Source organism: Panicum hallii, chromosome 6 (genome assembly GCF_002211085.1).
Source record: "Panicum hallii strain FIL2 chromosome 6, PHallii_v3.1, whole genome shotgun sequence".
Lineage (NCBI taxonomy): Eukaryota > Viridiplantae > Streptophyta > Magnoliopsida > Poales > Poaceae > Panicum > Panicum hallii.
Window position 1 is genome coordinate 37,880,884 of NC_038047.1, and position 25,015 is coordinate 37,905,898.

Here is a 25,015-nt window from a genome sequence, read left to right on the forward strand (position 1 = left end):
GAGCAGACAATTTATTAAATGAGAACTTTAATTTTTGAGACTCGAGGAGATGGTACCCTCCCAAAGTCGCAATCTCTCTTTCAGAAAAAAAAGCAACCCATCTGGCCATCTTTCCTCCCTCCCCACCCGACGCTCCACACATGGCCCACTGGCACTTTGCCGGGCCGAGCTCCAGCCGGGCCTCCCTTATCTGACCGAGCCCAGGCTGAGCGCTAGCTGCTTTCCCCCGACCCCTGCCCAGTGCCCCCTCGTCCAGTCGTCCTCCCGGTTCCCCAGCCCCGCGCCCGTCGCCGAGACGCCGATCGACGGTAGCTTGGCCGCGCCGCCCCAAGGGTTCGCAAGCGAGGAGACCAGGTACGCCCGCCCCTACCCTTCCTGCTGTGCGAAGCCTAGCAGCCCAAACCCTAACCTGAGCTATTTTATTCGGATCTGACCCAATTCGAGGACATACATGCATTTATTATGTCTTATACTGGGTCCGCCCCTGCGTGGAATCCACCCACAGCAGTATTGTGCTGTATGAATTTGTGCGGGCGAGCTCCTGTAATTCACACTTTGCTTTTATTGCTTATTTTTTAAGATTTATGTAAGAACCGTGGGGGCAGGGTGGGTCTAGAATTTGCATAGAAAGCTTCTAGGGCTAGGGAACCGATAAAGGGGATTGAGGGGGATTTTAACTCGTGGGGGATTTAATCCTTTCCTCCCCCCTCCTATCCTCTTCAATCCCCTTCAAACGGAACAAACCCTAACTTGGTTCGGGCCCCCAGAATTTTAGCAAGAAAAATGGGTGATGGGTATGTATGTGTTAACTGCAAAAAACATATGAGGGTTACTTTGGATCACATCATACTATTTTCTGTCAGATGTTATCTAGCATTTGCTTTGTAGTGGTATGTGGGTATGTCTACCTTTCTAGCTACCGCATGAGATCTCCCCAATGGTCTTGTCCTTGTTTTTGAAGTTTTAACAGGCTAATCCAAGTTTAAAGCAACCTTCTTCAAACCTTTGTTATCTTAGTATAAATATCCTTGCAGACATAGTACAGATAAAAAGGCATCCCTGAGGTATACACATAAAAATAGCCTACTAATGTAAGAGAAGTTATATCTTCTTCAATGCTCTAATAAACCAATAGCATTCTTGCTTTGGATGCTTTTATATGACATGGTATTACATTCACTGCAGTTGCATCTCTAAATCTGGTTGCATATGCTTTGTTAACTCGAATAATGTTTATCTCAGCACATGGTCTGACCTCTAGGTTGCCCGAGCATGACTTGTGATTATGGTGATAGATGTAGCTCAGTTATCCTTGTGCTGCTTGTTTTTTGCAAACATGGAAGTAAAATCACTTGTTTTCTGAAGCAGCATGAAGCAAAAATAGTGACACTTAAGGCCCTATGCAAATCAGGTGTCCTATGTTTGTTTGCAACATGAAAATTAAAAACGTATTAACCTTTCCTTGTATTTTATTGATAGGGATTGGTTGCTGTGTATTATGCTTTCTTCCCATGTTGATAGATAGATGGTATTAGTTACTTCTTTAATTATATGTTTTATTTGAAGTTATGTGTCCATTCGCGTCTGAAACTCTTGTTTATATTCCTCAAAAACATGTATTCCAGTATTCTTCTGTATTGATCAAAGGCAACTAGGTGTCTTGAACTCCTTGGGAATTTAACACCTTTGGCCTGGTCTAATGCGTGCCTGTCTAGATGTTACAGTTATCGCATACTGATCGTCTGATGCATTGAAATGCCAAACAGTTATAATTTACAATAGTAGTTGATAAATGACTTCATTTCCTTCTGCCCCTCTGGTCTCTGCAGTAAAAAATCCTTCCCATCAAACCAATAAGATAGACCATCCTAATCTGCCTTACTTCAAATTTTCATTTATGCCATCTGTTATATGCTCATCCTTTCAGAAACTTGCTGTGGAACTTAAAGAATACTCTGTATTACTACATTACAGTAGCTTCCTGACAAAAAGAAACATAATGTCACCAATATTTAGTTATGAACATTTGGGATCGGGGGATTCTTTCAAACATTTTACTTTTCTAGAGCTTGCATAAAAGTGTTGTTTTGTGAATTGTGATAGTATCCCACTTGAGAAGTGGATAAATCTGTATACATTTCTGAAAACTGAGAAAATTTAACTGAAATTCTGAACACATTGATTACTTATTCTTCATCCCTCCAGTTTAAGGAGGATCAAGCAGTTCCTTAGTTTGGCATATCACCTGGATGTCTCTTGTTTGATGAGAAATAGTAGCAGTTGATACGAGTTGTTTATAAACCAAAACTCAAGCCAATGTTGTTCAAAATTTTGGTAAAAATTTTTGGTTAATTTTATCAGTTTTACACCCAGACAAACTTATAAACTGAAATTGTGTAGGTTTTGATTGCTTCTTAAATGACATTTTTAAAGAGAAGTGCTCAAATACATTCTTTAGTCTTTACAAGCCTTCGTAAGTGTATTGTAAAACATAATGAACTGTCTCCATCAGTGGCTCTAATATTTTGAATCCTTATTATGGTATGCCCTAAGGAATGATGTTATGAGTTGAGTTGGTTTGCTCGACGGGAGGCGACATGCCGTGCTTATATAGAGTCATCTGACACAACACTAGTCTAACATACTATAATCCAATCCTCTGCTGCTGCATGGGCTGCTGTGCCTCCCTGGCTGGCCGGCCCACTGCCTGGGTTGGTTCCTGTTGCCACCCATAACAATGCTTATTATGGTACTATTTTTGTGTGTGTTCATACTAATATCCATACACCCCCTCTCTTTGAGATTTTACTAGCATCCATATACCTTTCTTTTCCAGTACTATCATGAGAATGAACATGGTTGTTGCAAACTTGTGAATGTTCATATACCTTTGTTATGGAGATGTTAAAATGCAAACATACATACATAAAAAAGGAGTCATTTTTGTAAGATAGATCTCATCAACTAACTGAAGAAATTGTTTTAGCTTAATTCTTGGAGTTTTGTGACGATATTGTAGATGGACCTGTGCTAAAAAGTGAAAGGTCACATGGAATCCTGTGTCACTACCTGTAAAATTTACCAAAGGCCTCGATTTTTGTATTTATGTGTCATCTAAGGGGGTGAATACAAGGTTTTCATGGATTTATATCTCTCACACAGCATGCACACAATTTATTTTGAGTTATATTTGATTAATTATTTTATTCTTATTATTCTTCATTAGGCTATAAATGGCAGGAAGACACCGTGTACCCCGGCAATACCACGATGACCCTCGAGGATATCGTGATGCTCCACCTCCTCCCCTATCACGAACAAGGGCTGCCTCTCCACGTCGCTTGGAGGAGGAATTGTCTACTCGCCGTGCCGAGATGCGCAGAATCCATGAAGACAATCAGCGTCTGGCAGATGAAATTGTTGGTCTTAGGCAAACCATGCCTCGTTTGAAGGAAGACCTCCATGCCTCAAGTCAGGCTGTACCTAAGCTCCGGGCAGAGAAAGAACTTGAATCGAGGGAGCTAACTCAGAGGAATCTGAAGCTGGAAGCTGAGCTACGTTCCTTAGAACCCCTTAGGCAAGATGCTTTGCATCTGCGATCTGAAGCGGGTAAACTACAGTCTTTGAGGCAAGAGCTGGCTGCAAAGGTTCAGGGTCTATTAAAAGAGCTTGAGCATCAGAAATCTGAAAGCCAGAAAATACCTGCTATGATAGCTGAGCGTGATGCTCTGCGGCAAGAATTGATCCAGGCTAGGTATTGAGCATTTATTATTTTGCCCTTCTTCTAGAATGGATGTATCCTGTTGATAGTCTTGATAGATCATGTGATAACTCTGACTGCTGCCTCCAAGGTGCTGTTTAGTTCAGTGTATCTGCTTTGCTTTGTTTTTTTATATTCTTGTTGAGTAAAAGAGCTGCTAACTAATAATCTGTATCATTATAGGGCAGGGCTTGAGTATGAGAAGAATGCAAAGCCAGAGCTGACAGCACAGGTGCAAGCAATGGAGAAGGATCTTGTAGCTATGGCTCAGGAGGCTGAGAAGCTGAGGGCTGACATTGCAAAGAGAAGGGCACCTAGTAAGTTTCTTTCCCCACTTGCATTGCTTGTACATTAGTGAAATAATTGCAAAGTTTATCCTATAAAGTGGTCTACCTATAGGTTTCAGCAGCCATGGAACTTATGGTGCACCTTTGTCGACTCCTGGGATGGGTTTGCAAGGCATGTATGATGGTGGCTATACTTCAATGGGGAGTCGCTATGGCAGTGGGCCTTGGGGATCGCATGAATCCCGTGGTTATCCACAACCGTAATTGGGCTTCTGATTGCATTCTCCCCTGGACAGTTCCCTTTCTTCATAGTGCAGTTGGGTTCTGAGTAGAGTACTGTGACTAAGCTTAGGCTTGTGCAATCTTTGCTGGCCAATACACAGAACTATACCAGCTCAGGTTTATCTTGGTACCTTCCATTAGTCAGAAAATACAATCCAGTCTATTAAGAAAACACATGCCCATTAGCCTTAGTTTACTGCAATAAAGGGAAAACCAGGTAATCTGCACCTTATTTGTTGCAAATCACAAAAGAATGTACGGACACAATGGCATCTGTCGGGCTAAATATTGTCTCAGTACTTGCTTGGTCTGCGTTGCGGAAGTCAATAGGCCCTCATTTGCTCACTCGCAAAATCTGCAATGAGTGGCCTAATGAGCTGTTTCCTGGACTCACTAAGGAGGGCAAATTTAGGTGTTCTGCTTCGAAAATGTTCATAATTAACGTATTTGAATAGCTATTTTGAACTTGTACTTGTTAGCATTGCTTCTGTGTTGTGGGGTGCTTTTGTGGGTATAGCTTGGCAACATGCAATGGCTTATTTGATTGTGGTGTTCTAAAGGCACTTTATCCACTTGTGGTACGCTTGGTAGTTGGTGCTGTACTGCCGACTGCCGTAGCTTGGTTTCTGTACGCAGTATGCTAATTGCTGAGCAAAGGGAAACGGGTGGTTCTAACTGTGGTGTTACAGACCTGCATTGCGAGTGCTGAGGCCTTGCTGTTCTCGGCGGAAGATTAAACTTTGGTGCTGAATGCCACTCTTAGTAAATCTGTTCTTAATATGCTGGGAGCTTTTCCTGTTTTATGCTGATGGAAATGTTTGCCTTTGTTGATTTACGAATGCATTTTGTTTGGAATGGTCGTGAAAATATTAAAAGGCCTGATGATTAAAAAATGAGCTATGGTAACATAACTCTTGCAATGATCTGAAGCTCCTTGCCTTCTGAAAAAATTCATTACAAATTGCAACGGTGCGCTCTGTAGCAATCTAAGCCTTGAATGAGATGCTAGCTCTCAATCTGGCCGTGCAATTGCCATGTCCTCGCTACAGTTAGTTATGACTGTCATTTCAAGAAAAAGTTAGTTATGACTGTTCATCAAATGTCCAAGTTGCAGATAATGCTAATTCCCGTGCATATTTCATAAAGGTTTCATGCACATTAAATAGGGTGCCATGTTAACATTTTTTTATGATGTGGCAGATAGTTAATGAGGAGATAGATGTCTAGATAAAACCATGCATTGTTTCTGACGTAGGCTGTCTCTTGTACGCATTGCCTATGAAACAGCAAAATAAAGCAATATATTGTATGTAGTATTTCATCCTTCAACTTAATGTTTTGCGGCTTATGTGGTATTGTTGGACAATAAAAAATAAAATCACTCATCGGGAATAGCCTAAGAGGAAAAAAAAAAGCCTTCTTGTTGGAGGAAAATCCACAAATTTCACAACTCACAAGCCCCTTTGCCATGAGTTATACTCTGTAGAAACATTATGAGGTCCTCGCCAGGTCCAGGATCAAAGCTTTTGCGAGAGATCACTGGACACCGAAACAGTGCCGTCCAGCCCTTCCATTCAAGCTTCTTGCGTAAGGAAATCCTCCATCAGGGCCTCCCCAAAAATAACCCCACCGAGGAGGGCCCAGCCCGGAAAGGCGGAAAAGGTATCTTCTCAAATCGGCCCCTCCCTTCCTTATTATTACTGCGGACGGCCCCACCCCAGCCAGGCCAGGCCACCACTGCCACTCCGCCGTTTCTTGTTCCTGAAACTTTCTTTCCCCTTCCCCAATCCTCCGAACCCCCCGAGCTCGGTGGCGACGGCGCGGGCGAGCCGGGCGCGCCGCCATGAAGGTCTCCATCAAGACGCTCAAGGGCTCAAGCTTCGAGATCGAGGTGGACCCCTCCAGCAAGGTGCGCCGCGCCGCCGCGCTCTTTCCCCCTCATCCTGATCTCGCGTGGCTCTGTGCGGAGCGGAATCTGCTCGTTGCCGGCGCCGCTAGTTGAACCGAGTTGGCCTCGGGCGGCAGGGGCCTAGGGTTCGTCGGCGGGTTTGGGTTTTTCCGCCAGCGGCCGTGATGAGCGCCTAGGGTCGCAATCTGCTATAGAGCTTTTCGGGATTATAGAGGCTGTGCGCCGGAATCGTTTGAGCTGTAGAAGCTGCTAGGGCTTGCGGGTTAGGTGGGGCCGTCGGAATGCATGGACTGGTGGGCTCATCTGTTGCGTTGGGGGTGGTCGTGGGAGCTGTCGATGGGTTGGGTCCTGATGTCTCTCGTTCTCCTCTTGACACTGTGCGGAGGGATGTCGTCCCCACTGAATGCGCGCCAACTGGTTGATTGTGTATGGTGGCATGGCCGCATGGGCTGGCTTGGTGGTTGTGGGTGACAATCACTTTGCCGTTAGCGGTTGGTGGCTCGCTTGTATATCCTGTTTAACGACTCATGGATGAGTAGACAGGCTGTAATAAATGACTGTCAACGTGAGCAAGTCTTGCGTGCAGCGGTATCATTGTAGAATGCTCTGGTGCTGTTGTACTGCACTTGCTGAGGGAGACTTTCCAGGAGTGTCTGCCGAGTGGTAAATGGTAGTATCACTGCATTCCGAAGTTTCGCTTAAATCTGAGCTTTGGACTAAGGACTGTAGCACTAGTAGCTTCGTCTAAATAGAATAAGTCTCGGGTATTTTCTCACTAGGACAAGATGATGTTTTCTGCTTTTTTGAACCCTGATTCTTGTTGACTTAATATAGATGCAAAATCGTGATTGACAAGTGACTAGAATTTACTTTCTAGGTTGCTGATGTTAAAAAGCTCATTGAGACTACACAAGGGCAGAATGTCTACCCAGCTGATCAACAGATGCTTATTCATCAAGGGAATGTTCTAAAAAATGAGACGACACTTGAAGAGAACAAAGTTCTTGAGAACAATTTCATCGTTATAATGTTGTCCAAGGTATGCTTTATGTTCACTGCTCTTGTAGTAGAGAGCTTAAAATTTTGTGTTGACTTGCAATAAAAGATATGCTCAAATACATATATTACATTTGGGTACAGGTACGTACCCCTGCTACAATTTGTTTGGATTTTTGTGTTATGTGAATGGCACCAGGATGTTTTAAATCCTTACAACTTAGGTTTCTTAATATCTATTTGAACAAACCTTTCTGCAGAAGGGATCATCAAGTGCTGCTTCAGCTACTGCTAAGGCTCCCACAAGTCAGGTAGGAATACTAAGGAGTAACGGTTTTTCATATTTTGTTAGGCATTCTATGCTGTTTCCAAACCAAACAGTAAAACCAATAAGGTAGTTGAACTTTTTCGTCGTATCCAGTCTTTATTGAACTTTTTGTTATACCATTTAAGAAGGACAATTATGGTTGAATCGAAATTTGCTCTTATCTGTTTCTTGTGCTCTTGGTTCTATGTTGGAGTATTATTTTCGTGATACATAATGTCTGCGCCAACCATGTCTTTGAGAAAAACAAAACTGCTATTGTATGTTTTCTTTGGTAGTGTCCAGTTCAATTTAATCTGTATTCTCCTGCAGACCTCAGTTGATAGGGCGATTCCTGCTGCCTCTGCAACTCAGCCACCACCAGCAGCACCAGCACCTGTGTAAGTGTGCACTTATCTTTTGCAAACTAGAACGTTGAATTCTGATCATGTGGAACCAGGCTTTTCTTAATCACTTTTCAAATGGTATTCTAGTTTTTACTTCAATAATAACAACTGGGCTCGTCATTAGTGTTTTGGAAATTAGTTCCTCTCAGTGATAATGTTTGATGGGGTTGATCCTCATGCGCCTTGAGCCAGCCAATTAGTTTCTAGACTATCATTGTATTAAGATCGGTAAATTGTATTAAGATCGGGAATGATTTGAGCAACTTTATTGCTATTGTGTCCGAAGGGATATTCTCACATGGTTTTCCTCCATTTTCTCAATTTACTCCCTGATCTTGCGAGTATTGTCATCTTCATGATTAATTCATGATGATCTCCTAACTTTTCATTTCAAGCGCATCTAGAGCATCCTTGAATGTTTAAATGTGTGCCTCCTGCACTCATACGACTCTGGTGTGCATGGTCATCAAGTCTTTACCATGAGCGATGACTCCACATCGGGGGCTGCCTGTGATAAAGGTGCTTGCTGCCTTGTCCATGAGCTTGTCAATAATCACTTTACGTTCTTTGGGTTGCGTAGTGCCTAAAATACCCTGAGCTTACATGAACACCTCCACCTTAATCGTCTACACCAAGTAGTTGCTTCTTGCGGGAGTCTAAAACTGCAACGTTGCTACTCTCCTTTGACATGCCTCCTTCACTCCCTATCATCTCTTTGGCATGCACCGGTGGACCTACACTAAGCTCTGATGCCAATTGTTGGCTCTGATCCTCGAGGGAATTCATTCATTGTTTTCTTTACCTCATGCAAACAGCAATAAAGTTGCTGTGTGATTGAGAGAAGAGAACAATGTAAAATTTCTCCAGGGTTCGGGCCATCAATTGATTTCAGAGTTTGGTGTAGGAAGCATCCATAGGTGAGAGATGTTCGGTGGTGGATGAGATGCAACAAAGGGGAGTTCGGTGTGGCGCTCACAAGAAGCAACTACCTGTGGACAGTTAAGGTGGAGCCATCATGGAAGCTGAAGTGTTTGTGAGGCTGTTCAATCTTAAAATTCAAAGGCAAGTGTGCATGGACAAGAAGGAGAATGCTACCATCTTCTAGTTTTAGGTGTTGTCCTTGGAGGTGTTGCTCCTTGTGGCAGAGAAAAATACCACTAGGAAGTACGGGAAGGCTGAAGGAGAAAGCTCATCCAAGAATAAGAATGGGGTTATTAGCTGCTCCAATGCAACAAGATTAAGGGGTGTTATTCTTTGATTTATATTGTTTGATTCGTGGTGGTTGGCGCAGTTGACCTGACGTGTGCCAAGGAACTAATCTTTTATGCCCTCAATGAGAAAGGGAACTAATCTTTTGGTAGTTGTATGATAGTAGGCTATATGTGTGCACCATGATCTGTCCTATATCCTTGCTTGGCCATCTTCGTTTGTAGGGTTAGGACCATGATAGAGTGGAATGAGTATGCCAGCACAGTGTTTTATTACGCTTTTGTGGGTTGTTCTGTGGTGGAAAAGATTCTTCAAGAGTCTCGAGTCCCAGAAGCGTGTGATAAATGCCACCAAAACCTAAGAGACTGCAGGAGGAAATTAGGTGAAGTACTCTGGATACCACGGAAAAGTATCCAGAATTCCTTCCCCTAGCCTTACTACCCAACTGACCCAGATTACAACTAATCCGGCATGGGCTACATGAGCTCGGTGTTGCTTACCTTCTGTATTCTCTGGTTTGAGTTAAATTGAATAAGAACACGAGAAAGCAACTCAACCTGTGTTAGGCATCATCAAATGTTCTTTATATTCATCTCCCAAGCAGAGAGTAATACAAGAGATCATGAACATTGCATGTGTTATCTGTGTATTCATTTCTAGCTCTTGTACTTGTAAATATTGTGTTCTTCCCTGTGGGGGGTGTGGCCGCATGAATAATATCAAATACTTGAGGACTTGCGCCACCACAACAAGGAATCAGTGGGATGAACAGGTCCTGACTTGTTAAGCAACACGGCAAACTGTCTCAACCTTTTGGTTGTTCCTTGGCTAAACTGGAAACTTAGATGACTCATTTGGCCATTCTGTGACCTGATGAACCAATGCGAGCCCCAATGGGATCTGGCAGACAAAATTGGTCAATCTCCCTTTTGGTGGGGAAAAAGAAATTCTTTGTGCCATTTGTTTGAGCCTCAATTCTCTATTTGTCTTCTGCTCCCAAGAATTATTTGCTTCTTTTTTTGCAACTCCTCCATTAGTGCCCATTTATGTTTTTTTCATTGCTGTCATGTCAATACCATATATGATACTTTTGTAATGATCAACCTATTGACCTGATGTCATCGGTGAAAGAAAAATAACCACCACTGGAAGAGTAGCAATAGAGAAATACGTGTTTTTTGCATGGCAGAATAGTGAATAGTAGAGTTCAAATGAATGTTAGAGAAAGAAATTCCCTTTAAACTGTGTTCTTATGGAATTGTTTGCTGGTTGTTGTTGTTTATAAATGTTGTTTTGTTACTAGCTGACTAATTCATTCTGGTGTCTGCTGAAACAGTGTGCCTGTTAGTGCACCTGCCCCAACTGCAACAGCTGGTCCAGCTCCCACTGCTGCGGCGATGTAAGTTTTAAATATTTCCTTTTAACTTTAGAATTCTGATAAAATTTTCCCAGTTAGTTCACTTTATTTGTTGATTGACAAGACATCAGTTTCCCACTTTTATTTGTTGATTGGCAAAACATGAATGGCATTCAATAGTGTTACAAAAGGTCTTTATTTGACCTCGTCAATGCAGCCGTCATGGGTTTAAGGCCATGGTAAAAACCATGTTAAAGCCATGAATCAACCTTATTGTAAAGCCATGAATCAACCTTATTGCAAGGACATGAATTAGCCTAATTGCTGCCTTTAGAATGAGAATTGATGTATTACACTAATGCCTAGAATTAATATGTTTGTAATCTCTTTATATATAAGAGACCTTGAGATCAATAAGAAAATGCAAATTCACTATTCACATCTCCCATTCGGAACTCTCTCTGTCTCTACATTTTCGAGTCGTGTTATCAGCAGCTCTAAGCAACTGAGCAAGAAAAAGGAGGTGAAGAAATCACCGGCAACTCGAAGGGTAAGATGGCTTGCCGTTTGCCCATTCCCCTTGACGCCGGATCTTCTCTTCCTCGCAATCTTCATGCTCGCCATCTGCGTTGCCTCATGCATAAGCAGCTTGACGAGCTTCTCCGGGCTCCAGTGTGTCGTCCTCGACGCGGCAGGGGCCGTGGTGCTGGCTTTGCCGGCCGTGGCCCCCGGTCTCCTTCCTCTAGCTTCGCCAGCCGTGGAGGATGACGCTGCGGCGACGGCGCCACTGCCCGCAAAGCCACCAGGGCTGCTAGTAGCGACTCCAGCAGCCTCGCGACCCGCCGTGGGCCTCCAGTGATGCCTGGCACCTGCACCGCGCCAGAATGCATTCTGGTGGAGTCGCTGCGCCACTGCGAGTCCCATGAATGGACGGCAAGGGTGCGGCTGCAGCCCGACGGGCTGCCGCAGGAGGTGCCGGACGTGGTGACATCATACTATCCTTGCCACGTCTGGATGAACTACGCTTGCCGCGACGCCGGTCCTTCATCAGCAGAGCACGCCTTCACCATGGCCTCACCGCGCTGTGCCATCTCACCATCACCTTCGTCAGAGTACTCGTCGACGAAGTCGGCGACGCCGTTGTACATTGCAACACCGGCTGAGCTGCCGGACTTCCTCAGAGGCACCATCGCGGCGTGCCCCGGAGCCCCGCCCTTCTACATGAGTACCTAGGGAGGCTCCAGAAGCATGGCCGTAGCGGCGCTACCCGGCTTTGCTAAGCCCGAGCTCGCACCTCCACTTCCACCACTAGCTCCTTGGTTCCCCGGCCGCCCGACCGCAGCCGCGGCGGCCAACGCACGCCCTGGCCTCAGCTGCCGCATTATCAAGACCGAGCACGTTTCGGCCGAGATGAGCGCTGGCGGCGAGGCCTGCCGCCAGCCACCCTCAGGTGAGGGGCGGCCTGAGCGCGGGGGAGATGAGGCCTAGTAGGTGTGGGAAGGGCGGATTCGGCGGTGGATTCGATGGCTGCGACGGCAGACCGGCCGCGGCTGCGAGGCGGGCGGCGGGTGCAGAAACCCTAACCTCCGCCCGAGCCGGCCTTTTTAGGCGGCGGCTGCGGCAGGACTGGGCCGGCCTCACCGGCCCAGTTATCTTTATCTTTTTCCAGAATTTAATTTCCGCAGAAATTTATATTCTAGCCCCTGAAGTTTGGTCAATTTGCTTTTCGCAAATAATCAGAGACAATTTATATTTGCTTTCAGACCCCTATAACTCTCTGTTATTGTAAATATGTGTTTGTTTCAGCACTTTATGCATTCCTATGTCCTTTACTTTTACAAGCACTTTGCAAATTTATTTTTCTCGCCGTACTTTATTTTTATTCCATGCAATACTACCCTCTAAATTGGAAGAATTCTTTGAAGTTTGAGATCATGTGGATCTATTCATGCCTCAGCATAGCGACTATCCCTCCAACTTAGAATTTCTACCAAAAATGGAGGATATTTACTTTCTGGTTTGAGTTCATTTCAGTTTTGAATTCACATAAAATTGCATAAGAGCATCTCCAAGAGCCTTTCTAAAATCTACTCTCTAAATCATCATTTAGAGAGTTTTTTGAGTAAAAATCATTTTCTATATCTTTGTACTCTTCAACAGCTTTTCTATATCTTGTGCGCAGTAGAGCAATTCTTGCTCTCCATCTTTGGCTAGCGAGAAATCCGAAATAGAGGTCTATATTTATATATCCAATTGAAGAGGCTGTTGGAGGGTAATTTTTAACCAAATCTCTATTCTTAAAGATATAAAGAGTCTCTTGGAGGTGCTCTAAACATGCCATAATTTCTCAAAATTGTTGGCAATCACAATGTAGGTGAGATAGCAACCAAAGAGTTTGATATCCTCGCTCTTGATGGTTCCAATTTCCCTGCTTGGGTGATGATGTCAAAATGAATCTGTCGACGCTCGGACTATATAGATGTATAGATGAAACAGCTGAAGGGACTGTTACCCCCTCCAACATGTCTAAATACTCCGCCTTGAAAGTGATAATGGATCATATCCATCCGGATTTGAAAATGTAGTACATGTATGAGGAGGACCAACATACTTTGTGGACATCTCTTAAAAATTGATATGAACAGCATAAAGCTATTGTCCTCCCGAAGGCAACGCATGCGTGGAACCACTTACGCCTACAGGATTTCAAAACTGTAGACGAATTCAACCATGCTGTTCATAAGATATGCTCTAAGCTCCGGTTTTGTGAAAAAAAACTTGTGAAGCAGAGAAAATTGAGAAGACTCGGTCTATAATGCTCCCGTCAGAAAGGATCATTACTCAACAATACCAGGAGAAGAATTTCACATTCTACTCTTCGCTCATTCAGACATTAAAATAAGCGGAAAAGAGCCATGAGCTCACTGTGTGGAACTCAAGCTAGCGCCCACTGGGCACTGCACCACTACCTAAAGTACATGTGAATGCGAAGAAAAATGGACCGAATGGGAATACAGATTGGAAAATCCTCGGGCAAGGGCAAGCGCAAGAGCCAAAAAGCCACGTGGGAACGTCCAAAAAGGGGGAAGGCATTTCTAAGCCCAAAAATGATATTTGCAACAAGACCGCCTGCTTCAGGTGTGGTTGCAACAATCATATTGCTAAGAAGTGCAGGACCCCTAAGCATCTTGTTGATCTATACATGAAGTCCGTGGGTCGTACACAGAATACCCTGAAGTATGAAGCACACTTCGCCTCTCAAGTGCTGGAGACTGGAGCTATGGACCCCATCCTTGAAGGAGCGGGACCGAGCAACGCCAAGACTCCGCCAAGTGCAGAGGAAGGCTCTATGGACATCGACAACATGCTCGTGGAATACGCTTCCAACGACATATTTGGAGACCTCAACTAGGCTCCATAGCTCTAGTATTTAAATTGGAAAAAGTAATCTTTGTAATAAAGACATGATGTTGCTACCCTTTTATCAGTTGTAATATTGCACCTGCTCAACAACAACAACGACAACAACTTAGCCTTTTGTCCCAAGCAAGTTGGGGTAGGCTAGAGATGAAACCCACAAAAAACAAGAATAAGAAACATAAAAAGGGTACAAGCCAAAGGAAGAGTTAGGGGTTAAAGAAAAAGTAACAAAGGTCACGGTTCAGGTACGTTAATTGCTAATTTCCAAGCTCTCCTATCCATAGCTAATTCCTTAGCGATATTCCACTCCTTAAGGTCTCTCTTGACCGTCTCGTCCCAAGTTAGTCTAGGTCTACCTCTACCTCTCCTTATATTATCGCCCCGCTTTAAAACTCCACTACGCACCGGCGCCTCGGGGGGCCTCCGTTGTACATGTCCAAACCATCTCAACCGATGTTGAATCAACTTCTCCTCGATAGGTGCCACCTCGACCCTATCTCGAATCTCTTCGTTCCGGACTCTATCCCTTCTTGTATGTCCGCAGAACCAACGCAGTATGCGTATCTCTGCTACACTCAGTTGCTGGACATGTCGCCTTTTTGTAGGCCAACATTCAGCACCGTATAGCATCGCCGGGCGAATCGCCGTCCTATAGAATTTACCTTTTAGCCTCTGTGGCACCTTCTTGTCACAGAGGATGCCAGAAGCCTACCGCCACTTCAACCAACCGGCTGAAATTCTATGCCTAACATCTTCATCAGTGTCTCCATCTTTCTGAAGCATTGATCCTAGATACCGAAAAGTATCCTTAGCCACCACTTGACCTTCGAGGCTAACGTCCCCATCCTCATGCCTAGTCGGGCTAAAGTCGCACATCATATACTCGGTCATATACTCGGTCTTGGTCCTACTCAGTCTGAACCCCTCGACTCTAACGTGTGTGTCCACAGCTCCAAGTTCATATTAACCCCTGCCCTACTCTCGTCAACTAGCACCACATCATCAGCAAAGAGCATACACCAAGGGATATCACCCTGTATGTCCCTTGTGACCTCATCCGTCACCAAAACAAATAGATAAGGGCTCAATGCTGACCCCTGATGTAGTCCTATTTTAATTGGAAAGTCACTGGTATCGCCATCATATATTCGAACACAAGTCATCGCATCCTTGTACATATCCTTGATGAGGGTAATATACTTAGTTGGGACTTTATGTTTTTCCAAGGCCCACCACATGATGTCTTTCGGTACTTTATCATACGCCTTCTCTAGGTCAATAAAGACCATGTGTAAGTCCTTCTTCTCCTCTTTATATCTCCCCATCAACCGTCGTACTAAGAAAATCGCCTCCATGGTCGACCTCCCAGGCATGAACCCAAATTGGTTTTGGGTCACCCTTGTCAATCTTCTTAGGCGATGCTCGATAACCCTTTCCCAAAGCTTCATCGTATGGCTCATCAGCTTAATCCCCTGGTAGTTAGTACAACTTTGAACATCTCCCTTGTTCCTGAAGATCGGTACTAATATACTTCTTCTCCATTCCAACGGCATCTTGTTTGACCGGAAAATTAGGTTAAAAAGCTTAGTTAACCATACTACCCCCCTCTCGCCCAGGCATCTCCACACATCAATGGGGACGCCATCAGGACCCATCGCTTTACCTCCCTTCATCCTCTTCAAAGCCTTCCCGATCTCTGCCTCCTGAATCCTCCTCACAAAGCATCTGTTGGTATCATCTGATGAGTCGTCCAACTTGAAGGTAGGACCCTCATTTTCCCCATTAAACAACTTGTCGAAGTATTCTCGCCATCTGTCCTTGATCTCCTCATCCTTCACCAGAAGTCGATCTGTCCCATCCTTGATGCATTTGATTTGGTTTATGTCCCTTGTCTTCCTCTCACGGGTCCTAGCGATCCTATAAATGTCCTTCTCTCCTTCCTTCGTACCTAGCCGTTGATAAAGGTCATCAAAAGCCTGACCTTTCGCTACACTTACAGCTCGCTTTGCAGACCTCTTCGCTAATCTATAGCCCTCGATGTTGGTTGCGCTCTTATCGAGGTGAAGGCGTTTGAAACACTCCTCCTTCTCCTTAATAGCCCTTTGCACCTCGTCATTCCACCACCAAGTCTCTTTCACTTCCTGCTTGCCTCCCCTACTCACACCAAACACTTCTGAGGCCACCTTCCGAACACATGTCGCCATCTTTAGCCACATATCATCTTACACCTGTTCCTTCTTCCCAAGGCCCCTCGCCTAGCACCCTCTCCTTAAACGTTTGTGCCTCTTCCCCTCTAAGCTTCCACCACTTCGTTCTCACAATCTTGGCACGTTTGTCCCGGTGGGCACGTACCCGAAAACGAAAATCCGCCACCACAAGTTTGTGTTGGGGGACAACACACTCCCCAGGTATCACCTTACAATCTAAGCATGCACGTCTATTCTCTCTCCTAGCAAGGATAAAGTCGATTTGGCTCGAGTATTGTCCACTATGGAAAGTCACTAGATGGGACTCCCTCTTTCTAAAGAGGGTATTTGCTAACAGCAGGACGTAGGCCACCGCAAAATTCAAAACATCCTCCCCCCTCGTTCCTACTACCATACCCGAAACCCCCGTGTACTCGCTCATATCCTACATTAGTCGCTCCCACATGGCCATTGAGGTCTCCTCCTATGAAGAGCTTCTTACTGATAGGCACGGTACTAACCATGCTATCAGGTCTTCCCAAAACTGACTCTTGGAGCTCTCACTAAGACCTAGCTGAGGGGTATAGGCACTGATCACATTCAGAACCAAATCTCCAATGACCAACCGCACTAGGATAATCCGGTCGCCTTGCCTCCTAACATCTACAACTCCATCCTTAAGGCTCTTATCGATCAAGATGCCTACACCATTCCTACCCGAAGTTGTCCTCGTGTACCAGAGCTTGAAGCCACAACCCTCCACCTCCTTCGCCTTCTAGCCCTTCCATTTAGTCTTCTGCACGCATATTTACACGCCTCTTAATTGCTACATCGACCAGTTCTCTTAACTTACCTGTTAGAGACCCTACGTTCCAACTACCTAGACAAATCCTAGTTGGCTCGGCTAGCTTCCTTACCCTTCGCACCCGTCGAGAGAAATGCGAAGACCCTTGCTCATTTTTCACTACACTCGGGCGCAGATGTAGCGCGCCACAGAGGCTGCGATGACCCGACCCTTGCTCACTTATCATCGTACCCGGATCACTATATGACGCGCCCCTGAGGGGATGACGACCCGGCCCTTGCCCATTTAACACCACACCCGGGTTCTGATGTAGCGCGTCGCTAAGAGGGTTACGCCCCAACGAATTTCTTATGGGTCCTTGCACCTGCTATCTTAATATATTCGTATGTGTTTTCTATATTTTGCATTTGTTCTTTTGAATTTAAATTCTGCATTATATAGATTGTTATGGGAGTCAATCCAATGGAAGAAGAGATGTGCCTAGTGGATAGTTGTACCACTAACACTATACTTAGGGAAGTCAATTTTTTCCGAACTCTCGCAAAGAGAGATGGACAAGTTTTGACCATCACGGAACTATGCTATGATTGTTGGTTCCGGCAGGTAAACTATCATACTTCCAATGGGTACACAAATAAATATTGAGGAGACATTATTGTATCCCGATTGAACATATACTCTACTAAGTTATAGAGATATCCGAAATAATAGGATTTATGTGGAAACACATGAAGAAAACAATGAGGAGTTCTTCCTCTTGACCAAAGATACCGGATATGGCAAACAAACACTTGAAAAGGTGCCTTCTCTCCCGTCTAGATTGTACGACACATACATCAAACCCGTACCACATGTTGCATACAAAGTGATTTTTCGGAATGCGGATGCATCCAAAACTTGGCATGAACGCCTTGGCCATCCCGGCATCGGGATGATGAGAAAAATCATAAGCTATTCAAGTGGATATTATTAGTGACAAAATTTCCGAAATCCTCAGATTTTGTGTGCACCTCATGTGCAACTGGGAAATTAATTTTGAGACCCTCACATCTTAAAATAAAGGCTGAACCACTAAAGTTTCTTGAACGCATTCAAGGTGACATTTGTGGCCCCATTCGACCATTTTCTGGATCATTCAGGTACTTCGTGGTTCTAATATCGACACACAAGATGGTCTCATATGTGTCTATTATCGACACGAAACCATGCCTTTGCAAAATTGATTGCACAAGTCATCAGACTTAGAGCAAGTCAAGATAAAATCAATCAAATTGGACAACGCTGCAGAATTTTCTTTCAAAGCCTTCAATGATTATGTTATGGCTTTAGGAATTGAAGTTCAACATTCTGTACCATATGTTCACACTTAGAATGGTTTAGCTTTATGTATTATCAAGACAATAAAGCTTATTGCCAGACCACTATTGCAAACTTGTAACATGCCAACCTTATGTTGGGGTCACGCAGTCTTACACGCTGGTGACTTAATACAATTGCGCCCAACTGCATACCATATAGCTTCCCCACTGCAATTGATTTGTGGTGATCCTCCTAATATTTCCCATCTGCGGAAATTCGATTGTGCTGTATACATATCGATCTCACCACCAAAGCGTACATCAATGGGCCTTCATAGGAAAATGGGGATCTACGTGGGGTATTTATCTCCGTCGATCATTAAATACCTGGAGCCGCTTACAGGGGATTTACCCATAGCCTGGTATGTTGATTGTATTTTCAATGAAGAACATTTCCCGACATTAGGGGGAGAATTCAAGTATCACACTGAATGCTCGGGAATAAACTAGGATGCCTTAGACACCCTAAAGGAGGATCCTTGTACCATAGAATCTGAACTTCAAGTTCAAAGGATCATTGATTTGCAGATTGCTACAAACAATTTGCTAGACTCATTTACTGTGAGTAAAAGTGTCACAAAATCATACATTCCTTGGAATGTGCTGGAAAGAATAGAGGTACCAAACAAAACTATTAAACTCCCTTCCTCGAAAGAGAGTGGGAGAAGTACGGCAAATCCTCGCAAGCGCACAAGGAAACAGAGGAAAGAATCCTCTGACACAGTAAATGAAACTCAACCTCGAGTTGAGAGACACCAAGTGGATTTACCCAATCCACCTCCCACATCAACAGTGCACTCAATTTCTACTGGTGGGACATTGGAACGCCCCGACGCTGTTGTATTGGGAAATACTGAGCCGTCAACTGGGTATATGAAATTTCCATAAACTATGTTGATTCTGGAGAATCATTCGATTGTAAGACTACAATTGTCGACATATACTTTGTCTCATCAGTTGCAGATACATCCAAAATGATCCAGATCCAAAATCCATGGTAGAGTGCAAGAAGCGCTCGGATTGGAACAAATGGAAGGAAGCAATTGAAGCAGAGTTAGCCTCCCTCAATAGAAGAGAGGTATTCTCATCAGTGATACCTAGACCTCCAAAAACCTTCCCTATGGGTTTCAAATGGGTTTTCGTCCGGAAGCGAAATGAGAATAATGAGGTGGTGAGATATAAGGCAAGGCTTGTAGCATAAGGGTTCACGCAGAGAGCTGGCATTGATTTCAATGAAACATATTCTCCAGTCATGAGTGGAATTAGTTCCGATATTTGGTATCACTGGCAATTCAAAAGCGTCTATCTATGCAGTTGATGGATGTCGTGATAGCATATTTATATGGTCACTAGATTCGGACATATATATGAAGGTCCTTGATGGGATCCCTATACCGAATGAAAGCGTGAATCGCAATATGTGTTGTGTAAAAAGCTCAAAAGATCACTCTATGGTCTTAAACAGTCGTGAAGAATGTGGTACAAACGACTAAGTGAGTACCTTCTGCAGAAGGGTTACTCCAATAATGATGATTGCCCGTGCGTCTTCATCAAGATCCTCCACAGGATTTTGCATTATATTTATGTATGTTGATGATTTGAATATCATTGGCAACATACAAGATATTGATTAAGCCTGCAATCATCTTAAGACGTAGTTTGAGATCAAGGATTTGGGGAAAACCAGATTTTGCTTAGGTTTGCAAATCGAGCACCTTCACTCAGGAATTTTAGTGCACCAATCTGTCTATGTCCAGAAATTATTGGAGAAATTCAATATGGACAAAGCATATCCAAATAAGACCCCATGGTTGTTCAATCTCTCGATAAAGAGAAGGACATTTTCCGACCATGGGAGGATGGAGAAGAGATATTATGACCGGAATGTCCCTATCTCAATCTCATCGTAGCACTCATGTACCTTGCAAATAGTACTAGGCCTGACATTACATTTGCAGTGAATCTGTTGGAAAGACATAGTGCTGCTCCCAACTAAGCGTCATTGGACTAGAGGAAAACAAATCCTTAGGTACCTGAATGGTACTAAGGATCTTGGCTTATTCTTTTATTCTTTTAGAAAACTAATGATCCTAGCTTGGTTGGATACACTGATGCTGGCTACAGGTCTGATTCCCACAATGCCAGAACACATACAGGTTTTATATTTCTTCATGGAGGAATTGCCATATCATGGAAGTCTTCTAAACAAACATTAGTGGCTACCTCCACAAATCATTCTGAAATCATCGCACTATTTGAGGCGTCACGTGAATGTGTGTGGCTCCGCAGAATGATAAACCACATTGAGCAATCATGTGGTACTGGTTCCTTAGAATCACCTATTATTATCTATGAAGATAATGCTGCTTGTATTACACAAACGCAAACAGGCTACATCAAGAGCAATATCACCAAACATATTGCTCCTAAGTTGCTTTATCCCCATGAGCTTCAACAAAGTGGAGAAATAAACATCTTACAGACAAGTCTTGTGATAATTTGGCAGATCTCTTCACCAACTCCCTACCTACTTCCTCATTCGAGAGATGTGATAAGGGAATTGGTATGAGACGGCTCAGAGACTTGCAAGCTTCATGGGGAGACTCTGAATGATGAACCTTGTTAGACGCTTCACATTATACTCTTTTCTTTTATGAGTTTTTACCATCAAGTTTTCTCATACAAAGTTTTTAATGAGACAATTATTGATGCAAGCATATGCCTTATCTCATGTTTTCCCCACAAAGTTTTTTCTAGAGATAAAACAGGGCATGGATTACTCCTTAAACCTTGCAGGTTCATGATAGAGTAATCACCAAACAAATTATTCCTATTTTTTTCATAGGGTTTTTCAAAGGAATTAAAGAACATGTTGATCTCAAGAAGGACTCAATCAAAAGGGGTAGTGTTACAAAAGGTCTTTATTTGACCTCGTCAATGCAGCCGTCATGGGTTTAAGGCCATGGTAAAAACCATGGTTAAAGCCATGAATCAACCTTATTGCAAGGCCATGAATTAACCTTATTGCAAGGACATGAATTAGCCTAATTGCTGCCTTTATAATGAGAATTGATGTATTACACTAATGCCTAGAATTAACTAGGTTTGTAATCTCCCTATATATATAAGAGACCTTGAGATCAATAAGAAAATGCTAATTCACTATTCACATCTCCCATTGGGAGCTCTCTCTGTCTCTACATTTTCGATTCGTAACAAATAGAATGTTTTCATGTGATTTTATCAACAGCACTGAAGTGGATCCTTATGGTCAAGCTGCGTCAAACCTTGTTGCTGGTGGCAATCTAGATGCAACTATACAGTCTATTCTTGAAATGGGTGGAGGTGCATGGGACCGTGACACTGTTGTGCGGGCTCTTCGGGCTGCATATAACAACCCAGAGCGGGCTGTTGAATATTTATATTCTGTAAGGACGATGTCTCTTTTTCCCACAATTTTTTTTACTTCATTGTTGTAGTTCCTGGATGAGTTCGTAGTTTGTCGGTACCTATTAAATGAGCTGAGAATTAGCACTTACAAATTTACTAAAGGGTGGTGTTAGTTTGCACTTAAGCTCCCTTTTAAAAGGAATATGTTTTTCCCCCAATCTTCTTCCTAAATATAATGTGTTTATGTGACTAATGACTGTTCTCTCAGCATTTATCAGCAAACCATTATGTTAACTATTCTTTTGCTTTTCCGCCAAGCAAAATAACATGACTTCACTCTAACTACTTAATACAAAATTCCTCGAGTAACTTCAATAAGGTTCTTGTTTATTTGCTGTTCTTCGAAATTATTGACAATGGTATCTGTAGGCTGTAGCAATGTTTTCTGACATCTTAAAACTGATCCGAGGATACTGTCTTGTTCTGGCATGATATTTAGTATGGTATATTTTCAATTGTCATCTACTCTAATTTCTGTGCCACTGTGATTTAGGGGGTTCCTGAGCAGGAAGAGGCCCCTGCTGCTGCTGCTGCTGCACCAGCTCCTGCAAGCGGCCAACTGGCTGATCCAGTTCAGGCTCCACAATCAGCACAACCTGCAATTCCATCTTCTGGACCCAATGCTAATCCCTTGGACCTGTTTCCTCAGGTTCCCTCCCTCCCCCCTTCCTCCTTCCCTCCCTAACCCTTCCTCTTCCCTTGTCTCTAACTTGTGTTGAATTTATCTGCAGGCCCTTCCTAATGCTTCTTCAAATGCTGCTGGTGGTGGAAATCTCGATGTTCTGCGAAACAATACACAGTTCAGAGGTTTGCTTTCCTTGGTGCAGGCTAATCCTCAAATATTGCAGGTTTTTTTATGCTCCTCTTAATCTTTCCATTTTATTTTTCTATTCCATAAGCCATCTTCATTGATACAAATTTATTGCATGTAGCCTTTGCTTCAAGAACTAGGGAAACAAAATCCACAGATTATGCAGCTGATTCAGGAAAACCAAGCCGAGTTCCTGCGTTTGATCAATGAACCTGCTGAGGGAGCTGAAGGGTATGGATTTAGCATCTACTGATGCTATTATATATCCGGTGATGTTTGTGGTTCTGTGTTTGACGCTCTTGACATCTTGAACCAGGAGTTTGCTAGATCAGTTTGCCGATGCTGGAATGCCTCAAACAATAGCAGTGACACCCGAGGAGAATGAAGCTATACAACGGGTAAGGCACTTGGATACTTGATTCATTCAATTCCACTATGTGTGTGAAATCTGCGCTTTATTAATAATTGGTTTATGGCTGCTGTGCGCATGTAACATTGTCATGTTTACTATTTGTGCAGCTTGAACAAATGGGCTTTGACCGCGATCTGGTTCTAGAGGTTTTCTTTGCCTGCAACAAGGATGAACAGATGGCTGCCAACTATCTGTTGGACCATATGAATGATTTTGACGAAGCCCAGCAATAGGGTGTCAGATGGCTTGAAGTACATGGTGGCTGATGATGCGACTTGATTCAGAATGCAGCATCAGTGTTTTGAAGGCTGATTACCCCAATTTAGGGTGTCAGGTTGAGAAATATTTTGAGTTTCTCAATCACCCTTTTTTTTCTGTTTGGGATTAATGTTACAGTGCGAACTCAAGATGGCATTCGCAGACCATATATAGCTAGGTGTTACAGTGTCGACGGGACGGTTGGTTAATTGGATCTGATGGTTCTAGGTTTAAGAATCGAGCGTGTTCTGCTCTTGTTTGCCCGTGCCTGAGCCGGCAGCTGATCGAGGGTTGCTAATCGTTTCTGCTGTGGTAGGTTGCTGCGAGTTGTTGGCAGGCTGAAGCGGAAGCACTAGCTGACCTTTGTTGCTTTAATTCGCAGAAGGCCGATGGTTACAAAAGGTGTGCTAACCAGCGGCGGATCCAGCTGAAACATTGCAGCACCATTGATGCAAGGTGGAGAAGGGTTGCAAGAGACATGACGGCCTCGCGTCATCTAGAGATAGCCTTTGTCATCCAAATTCTCCATCCGTCCCATACGACAATGAAAGTACTCAATTCGGCTAGTTTTGGCCCTTAACTCCAATACTACGTGGACTCGGATATTGGCGACGGTGGCAGCTCTTTCGCCCAAATCTACAAAGTCGAGGAGGACAAATTCGATATTGATTTAAAGTTTCTTACGGTGGAACCTGCTAATGACACATATACATGCCACTGGTCTTGTACTTTTGACCTTACTTCTAGTATTAAAGTGTTAACACGATGGTACCATGTTTTGAACAATAAGTATTATGGTAACCCAAACCTAATCCACAGCTACGTGGGACTAATTCCATTAGGTTGAAGCACACGAGGCAACAACCGGCCAAAAACCAACACACTAATTTGCTAAAGTATTACACAATCTCATTAGGAAAAAAAAATACAAAGGCAGTAATCCAGTACAATCATCCGACAAACACGCAAGATCAGACAGCACACACGACAAATTTAAGAGCACGCCAAGCAGCAGCATTGCGGATGCCTGGCCTGGTGATGATCCCGGCGTTCGTGAGCAACGCCCAGATGAGCGTCAGCAGCTCCCCGCCGCGGGCAATTGCTTCCCTGTGCGCCTTGAGGTTATCCGACGGAGCAACGCACAAGAACATCTCGGACCAGAACCTTGCTAAGACACCCCAGATTGGCACCGTCCCCACATCCTGCAGCTCCACCAGCTGCTTCCCCAACCTCACGCCATTCTTCACCACCTCATCCTGACCGGAGCTTTCACCAAGTAGCTCAATCATCTGACCATAGTTCACCCACCTACGGCACCGGACGGAGAGAAGGTGGCGAACCTCTTCGCCGACTGCTTTGTACCGTTTCTTGGACCATGCCTTGTCATCCGGCAGCAGTTCAGGGGCAGATTTCATCAAGTACAGACAATACTGAGAGATGCAAGTTGCAACGGTGTGGTCAACGAGGAACCGGTTGAAGCTGCGTGCCTGGAATCGACGATGCTGGTGGCGATGTGCCAAACGAGTATCACATCGCTGGTGCTTTCTCCTTGGATTGCCCAGAGGACAGCGTCTCCGATCCCGCTGTTCTGGAGCGCCACCAAGCCGCTGCTCAGGCTCCCATTGCTACGTATGAGGGCTTCGACGATGGCTGCCTTCACCTCTCTTGGCACCTTGACATGCTGAACCCTCCTATGGTCAGAGAAGCAGAAGAGCTTTTGCCTGAGACCCCATGTTTTTGGCTGTCGGTGTGCTGGTGCTAGCGGCGATACTTGACCCATCTCATCACTGCAACTATTCACCCA

The 25,015-nt window shown here is 44.1% G+C and overlaps 2 protein-coding genes across 3 annotated transcripts; both read left to right on the forward strand.

Moving 5' to 3' along the window:
- The first annotated feature begins 206 nt into the window (after positions 1 to 206).
- Positions 207 to 5,015, forward strand: LOC112897471 (protein FLX-like 3). The gene is made up of 4 exons (XM_025965771.1): positions 207 to 354; positions 3,227 to 3,754; positions 3,944 to 4,077; positions 4,160 to 5,015. The coding sequence occupies exons 2-4, from the start codon at positions 3,234 to 3,236 to the stop codon at positions 4,309 to 4,311; spliced, it is 807 nt and encodes a 268-aa protein (XP_025821556.1). The 5' UTR covers positions 207 to 354; positions 3,227 to 3,233; the 3' UTR covers positions 4,312 to 5,015.
- A 963-nt stretch (positions 5,016 to 5,978) lies between these two features.
- Positions 5,979 to 23,474, forward strand: LOC112897470 (probable ubiquitin receptor RAD23). Of its 2 annotated transcripts, none has more exons than XM_025965770.1 (11): positions 5,979 to 6,238; positions 7,116 to 7,277; positions 7,498 to 7,545; positions 7,872 to 7,939; positions 10,491 to 10,553; positions 21,531 to 21,708; positions 22,224 to 22,379; positions 22,462 to 22,578; positions 22,663 to 22,772; positions 22,858 to 22,939; positions 23,061 to 23,474. In XM_025965770.1, exons 1-11 carry the CDS (start codon positions 6,173 to 6,175, stop codon positions 23,184 to 23,186), a joined length of 1,176 nt encoding a protein of 391 aa, XP_025821555.1. In that variant the 5' UTR covers positions 5,979 to 6,172; the 3' UTR covers positions 23,187 to 23,474. The 2 variants fall into 2 exon arrangements, with proteins under 2 accessions (XP_025821555.1, XP_025821554.1); XM_025965769.1 differs by having other exon boundaries at positions 5,987 to 6,238; positions 7,495 to 7,545.
- The last annotated feature ends 1,541 nt before the right edge of the window (positions 23,475 to 25,015 follow it).